This window comes from Lontra canadensis, unplaced genomic scaffold (assembly GCF_010015895.1).
Source record: "Lontra canadensis isolate GAN:19392208 unplaced genomic scaffold, GSC_riverotter_1.0 scaffold44, whole genome shotgun sequence".
Classification (NCBI taxonomy): Eukaryota; Metazoa; Chordata; class Mammalia; order Carnivora; family Mustelidae; genus Lontra; species Lontra canadensis.
Window position 1 is genome coordinate 2,525,354 of NW_022631038.1, and position 6,823 is coordinate 2,532,176.

The window sequence follows — 6,823 nt, forward strand, 5'->3', positions numbered from 1 at the left end:
ATTCGCGCGGAGCGGCACAGCGCGGCCGGCCGGGCCGGAGCCGCTTACCGGTGTCGCCGCGCGCCTTGCTCTCCTTGGGCTTCGGGGGGCGGCCCCGCGGCATCGTCGGCGGCGGCGGCGGCGGACCACCCCTCGGCCGCACACACACTCACACACATACACTCGGCGGAGCGCGCACGCGCGGGGACCGGCCGCGGGGGCGCGGCGCGCGCCCGGCCGAGCGGCGGAGGCGGGCGGAGCGGCCCGGGCGGGCGGCCGCCGAGCCGGGTCCGAGCGCCCGCGGGCCTCACGGGGGGAAGGCGCCCGACCGCGCGAAGGGGGGAGCTAGAACCGCGCCAACTTCGGCGGGTTCCATGGCCCGGCGGGCCGCGTTAGGGGCGTTGGGCGCGGGCGCGGGGTGGGGGCGGGGAGCGGCGCCGTGCGCATGCGCGTTCCGCCGTTCGGGCCTGGTGTGGACGGAGGGCGAGCGGGCCGCGGTCACCTGGCGTCCGCTGTCCCCGACGGCCGGCGTGCGGGGGGCGGGAGGCCCGCGCGTGCCCTGAGTCCCCCCCGGTCCCTGATGGGAGCGGGCGGCCGTGGTCACTCGTGGTCCCTCCTCAGTGCCGACGGCCGGCATGAGAGGGCGGGCGGACTGAGGTCACTTTGGGTCCCCTCCTTCCCGTCCCGACGGCCGGAGTGGGGCGGCCGGGCCTTGGTCACCCCTTAGTCTCGATGGACAGCACGAGTGGGGAGCGGGAGTTCTGTGGTCCCCTTCGGTCCCCCTCGGCCCTGGGCTGAGCCGGGCAGCCGTCCCAGCGTGTGTCCAGCCGACGTCACCCGCTGGGACAGCCGTCAGGAAAGCAAGGAAGGTGCCGTTCGACCCGGCCCAGGTGGTGAGAAGGAGCTTGCTGGGGGGAGGGGCGGGTCAGAGCCGGGGTCCCTGATGTGCCCGGGCCTCGGTGTGCCCGCCCGTGTTCCCGGCGTCCGTGTAACTGCAGCGGGCAGCGGCGCTGCCGTCCCGGGCCCAGCCGCACGCGCGCTTCTGGGCAGGGCCGGGCCCACACTCCGCGGGCAGGGCCGGGCCCACACTCCGCGGGCAGGGCCGGGCCCACACTCCGCAGCCAGGGCCGTGGGCGGAGGGCGGGTTACAGTGTCCACTTGCACGTGTGTGCGTCTGTGGTTTCCTCTGACCCGCGCTGACCTCCGCGGAACCGTGAGTGCGGGGCCGCGCGGGAAGCCATCCTCTGCCCCAGTCCCGGCCCCCCGAGGAGAGTGAAGCCCCGCGCCGCGATGACCCCCTGCATGCCAGGCGTTCCGGGGCCACAAGGGGAAAACAGTGTCTTCCCCCCAAAATCTTGCAGCTATGGGACAAGAAAGACAAAAGTAGCCAATAATAAAGATTTTAAAAATGTGATGGAGAAATTTAAGGACGACATAAATTATGGTTGGAAAAATAAATAAGAAAGACACTCTTAACTAAAATGTGGTCAATGCCTGCATTCTGCCCAGAGATGGTAAGAATAGGGCTTCCCAGGGAGAGGCAGCAGGGTAAAAAGGGGGGGGGGTGTATTTTATATCTGTTCACTTTTGTTTACATGTATTCATTCAAATCCTGATATTCAAATCCTGGGGGGAAAAAAAAAACATGCAGATAATCCTATTTGAAGAGAAATAAGCTCAGAGAGGTTACTAAACCTCTGACATCAGCCAAAGAATAGCAAATGTTAACATCTTTTTAAGTACTCACATTTGAGTGTTGTACGCAGTCCTGCAAGGTGCCATTTTACAGACGGTAGTACTGAGGTTCAGAGGGGCTAAATGCGATGTAGGGAAGTCCAGGGTGCAAACCATATGTGCTCACCTGTTCATCCGTGTACACGCTTGGATCAAAACAAATACACATACGTTCAGACAAAATATGACCATTACATATGCATATCAGGTCTAGCATAGGTATAAGGCTGAGAAAAAGATTGGACTCAGATTATAAGAATCTTGGGTCATTTGTAAGTCAATTTGGATGATAATATGTAGGTATGTACATATATGTATGTATGTGTATAAAATTCTGTTCTGAAAATGATTTGAAGCAATTTATATCAGTAAAACAGATGAAATCAGGATGAAGGAAGAAATTAGAAAATCCAAGGGAGTAAGTACCTAAACTAGGAAGTCCTATGTAGTTTAAAAAAAAAAAAAGCGAATAGGAAATTCAATTCCAGGTAGAAGTAGATGTGATTAGTTACAAGATTCTCACTTGTCCATAGAAAACAGCTGTATTCCGATGTAGTTTTATAAGATTGTTTCTTTTTTTTACTATCCATACACTTATCATCTGTAAACAGGGGGTTTTACTTCTTCCCTTATGACTTGGATGCCTTCTGTTTCTATTTCCTGCCTCATTGCTCTGGTTAGGACTTCTAGTACCACACTGAATAGGAGTAGTCCGAGTGGACACCCTTGTCTTTTTCCTGAGCTTAGAAAGCTCGGAACACCTCACCGTTGAGTATGATGTTCGCTGTGGGTTGATCATAGAGGGCCTTTATTTTGTTAAGATGCCTTCTTTATGTACCCAATTTGTTGGGAGCTTTTATCATGAAAGGATGTTGAATTTTATCAAATGTTTTTTTTCTGCATCTATTGAACATGTATGTTTTGTTCTATTAATGTATCACATTAAGTTACATTGCTTTCCAAGGATAAGTTACATTTGATCGTGGTGTACGTTCTTTTAATGTGCTGTTGCATTCGGTTTGCTAGTATTTTATTGAAAATGTTTGCGTATATTCCTTCATCAGGAATATTGACCTATAGTTTCGTTTTGTTTTTCTCATATCCTTACCTGGCTTTGGTATCAGGATACTCCTGGCCTCATAGAATGAGTTCGAGAGTGTTTCCCCTCCTCAGGTTTTTGGAAGAGTTTGAGAAGGATTCATGTTATTCTTTAATGTTTAGTAGAACTCACTGGTGAAACCATCTGCTACTGGTCTTCTCTTTGGTGGGAGGTTTTTTATTACTGTCTTAATCTCCTTCCTCACTGGTCAGTCCAGATTCTCTGTCTCCATGACTCGGGCTTGGCAGCTTGCGCACATCCGTTTCTGGACTCACACTCCTGGGTGTCTCAGAGGTCCCTCGGAGGGCTGCTCTTTTCTTCCAGCTCATTTTTAAACTGATTCCTAAAGCAGACATGAAAAGGGGGAAAAAAACATAGGCCCCCCGAACCAGCACACAAGGCACAGCTAGGGGACAGGCCAACTCCCCCGAAGATGCATTTGAGCGTCTCCCTTAGGGCGTCCTCTCCCTAGAGGCCTCTGCTCTTCCGACAGCCTGACAGTCCTCCCCTTGCCTTTATGGCTGCGCGGGCTTTTTACATGTCTTTGGATAAATGAAGTCTTGGTCAGTTTTCAGCTTTGTCAGAGTTTTCCGAGTTCTTCCGTGCCTGGCATCTTTGCGGCATGCGCGCTTGTGATATTCACGGATGCTGGTGCCTGTGGCCGTGCACTTGTCCTGTTGTAGAGCGTTTCCTTGCGAGACTGCACGCGCCGGGTCCATTGTCGACAGACTTCCGGGTTATGTCCAGTTGTTTTTTGGGGGGTTTTGTTTGTTTGTTTTTAGGAATATGCTGCTTGTTGCACTTGCCTTCTGGTATTGGTCTTTTTTTTTAAATACCAGTTGAAAAATATTTCTTACTTTTTGCTTTCAATTTGTCCCATGTCAGCTAAGTTTACTTTTCTCCACTTTCCCTTTTTTGGACTGACCCTCCACACCCCCGCCCCCCGTTCTCCTTTTTCCCCTTTGCTAGTTTAAAAGTGATGTACTCATTCCATGAAGGGTAATGAAGAAACTTCAAGATGATACTTACGAAAGTCGAAGGTTAACATCTTTTCCCTTCTCCTAATTTATAAACTATTGTTTGGTGTTTTAATTCTACTTTAAACTGCAAAAGGTACTATTGTTTTATTTAGTCTAATTTGTTTAAATACACTTACATATTCTAGTATACTTATATTTTGATTTTTCTTGTCCTCTACAATCTTTATGTCCCCAGACTTCACCTCCTATCTCTCTCTCTGTCTCACATACACTCTACAGTTTCACTGAGAGAACAGGACTAGCAGCAAACATTCTGTCATTTTTTGTGTACCTGAAAATGTCCTTATTTTGCCCCCATTCTTAAAAGATGCTTTTTCTGGTAAAATAATTCTAGGTTAACACTTGTTTTCTTTCAATCCACTGAAAATATTCCACTTTTAGATTACTTTCTGTTGCAAGTGATGACGCGTCGGTTCTCAGTCTTTTCCTTTGCAGTCATTTTTCCTCACTGGAAGCTTCTGTGACCTTCTCTCGGCCATCGCTGACTTGCAGACCGGTCACGGGGTGCCGGTGTGGATTCTTCCATTTACACACTCGAATTCAGTAGGAATTCTCAGGGATTGTAGCTACAAAGGCGGCCTTAGCCTTATTCTTTCTCTTTCTCTTGGAATTCCAGACAGATTTATGAGAGACCTGCTTATTTTAGACTCCATTTTTCTTAACTTTTCTTTCATATTTTCTCTGTACTTTATCTTGGATAATTTTTTAAAGATTTATTTTGTAATTCACCAATTTTATCTTCTGCCATGACTTAAGTTAAACCTACCCATTGAGTTTGATGATTCAGTTATGTTTTATTTATCTTTTATAATTTCATTCTTTTTCAAATCTATGGTAAACTTTTCCAACTTTTTAATGACAAAATTATCAAGCATGAAAATAGTTGAAAAAATAGTATAATGAACTGCTATATACTGAACACTAGATTCAACAGTCTTAATATTTTTTGCCATATTTGCTTTATCTATTTTTCTTTTTTAAAAAGATTTTATTTATTTATTTGACACAGAGAGAGAGATCACAAGTAGGCAGAGAGGCAGGCAGAGAGAGAGGGGGAAGCAGGCTCCCCGCTGAGCATAGAGCCCGAAGCGGGATCATGACCTGAGATCATGACCCAAGCCAAACGCAGAGGCTTAACCCACTGAGCCACCCAGGCGCCCCATCTATTTATTTTTCTATTGTCTTTTGTTTTTCTGTGTGTGCAGTTTTCATTTCTTATAATCCTGTTTTTGCCAAGCTTTTTGAAATAAGCTGTAGACATCACAACGTACTACCCCTAACTACACTGATACAGTGTACATATAACATAACTACTTCAGCATAGCTCTCTTAAGAATACAGGTCTTTCCTTACATATCCATGATATCATTACTATAGCTAAGAAAAATATCAGTAATTTAATATATTTAATATCTAGTCTATATTAAAATATTCCCGATTGTCTCACGTTTATTTCACCAATCAAGATCCAAAAAGGACTCTTTTTTTCCCCAACACTTTATTTATTTGACAGAGAGGGAGAGCGAGAGCACAAGCAGGGGGAGCAACAGAGGGAGAGGGAGAAGCAGGCTCCCCCAGGGCAGGAAGCCCCATTCGGGACTAGATCCCAGGACCTTGGGATCATGACCTAAGCCAAAGGCAGATGCTTTGCTGACTGAGCCACCACCCCAGGACTCATGTCTTCAATTCTTACTCTGCCTCGTTTTATTTTTTTTTTAAGATTTTATTTATTTATTTGACACTCAGAGATCACAAGTAGGCAGAGAGGCAGGCAGAGAGAGAGGAGGAAGCAGGCTCCCCACCGAGCAGAGAGCCCAATGCGGGGCTCGATCCCAGGACCCTGGGATCATGACCTGAGCCGAAGGCAGAGGCTTTAACCCACTGAGCCACTCAGGCACCCCTGCCTCGTTTTATTTTTAACAGCTTTGCTGAAATATAACTAATGTACAGCAAAGCACATATTAAAGGGTGAAGTATGATAAATTTTGACATATGTATAAAACGTGAAGCCATCGATACAATCAAGGTGTGAACATACCCTGTCACCCAAACACTTCCTTGTTTCCTGTGCACCCATCCCCTCTCCCTGATCCCCAACTCCCAGGCAACTGCTGATCTTTTTGTCACTATAGATTAGAGCGCATCTTCCAGAGCTTTATATAAATGCAATCGTATGATATGTACCCTTTTTACCTAACTTCATTCACTGTGAGTAATTAAGAGATTTACCCACGTTGTTGTAGTAATCAATAGTTTATTCCATTTTACTGCCGAGTATTTTCTTTTTTTTACTGAGATACAGTGTACATATGACATTCGTTTCAGGTGTGCAGCACAATTACATGTAATTGTATATATTGCGAGAAAACCCTGATGAGTCTAGTTAACATCGATCATCACACAGAGTTACCGGGTTTTATCCTTGTGAAAGTTTGTAAGATCTCCTCTCTTTGTGGCTTTCAAATACACGGTACGGTGTTATTAACTATGGTCACGTTCCCCTTTCAGGACTTAGTTATTTTATAAAAACACAGAATGCTCCAACAACTTGAGTGTCATGCTTGCACGGACGAGTGCTACTTCTCTCTGTATCCTTCTGATTTTATCAGATGTGCTGCCGAAGCAAGCACTGAGTGGTATTTCATTTTATGGACAGACCACCGTTTCTCTACCCACCCACCTGCTGATGGACCCTTGGGTTGTTTCTGGTCTTCCACTCTTTCAAACAGGACCCAGACTAGGGTGAAAGAACAAGGCAGCTCGTGCTCACTCTCAGGTTCACACACCCATTCCACATGCCTCACCTCGCGTGGGCCTGGGTCACAGACGACACTGCTAGGAACATGTGCATCAAGTCTGGACACGGACACGACACACGCCCTCGTTTTTCCTGGGTAAATACCTAGGCATGGAGTGGCAGGGTCAAAGGGTAGCTGCTCCTTTCACTTTTTTAGAAGCTGCTAAGCTGCTT

General features: G+C 47.3%; 1 protein-coding gene and 1 non-coding gene across 3 annotated transcripts in view; both read right to left on the reverse strand.

Annotated features, from left to right (window-relative positions):
• The window catches only part of ZNF236 (zinc finger protein 236), a 103,290-nt gene extending 103,129 nt beyond the window's left edge, over positions 1-161 (reverse strand). For both annotated transcript variants that reach the window (XM_032872208.1, XM_032872205.1), the window contains exon 1: positions 49-161. In XM_032872208.1, coding sequence (XP_032728099.1) covers positions 49-103 — 55 coding nt within the window. In that variant the 5' untranslated portion in view covers positions 104-161. The remainder of the gene's footprint in view (positions 1-48) is intronic.
• A 6,215-nt stretch (positions 162-6,376) lies between these two features.
• On the reverse strand, positions 6,377-6,482 carry LOC116876245. The gene has a single exon (XR_004384368.1). It is a non-coding gene; the product is annotated as a U6 spliceosomal RNA (small nuclear RNA).
• Positions 6,483-6,823: the final 341 nt, after the last annotated feature.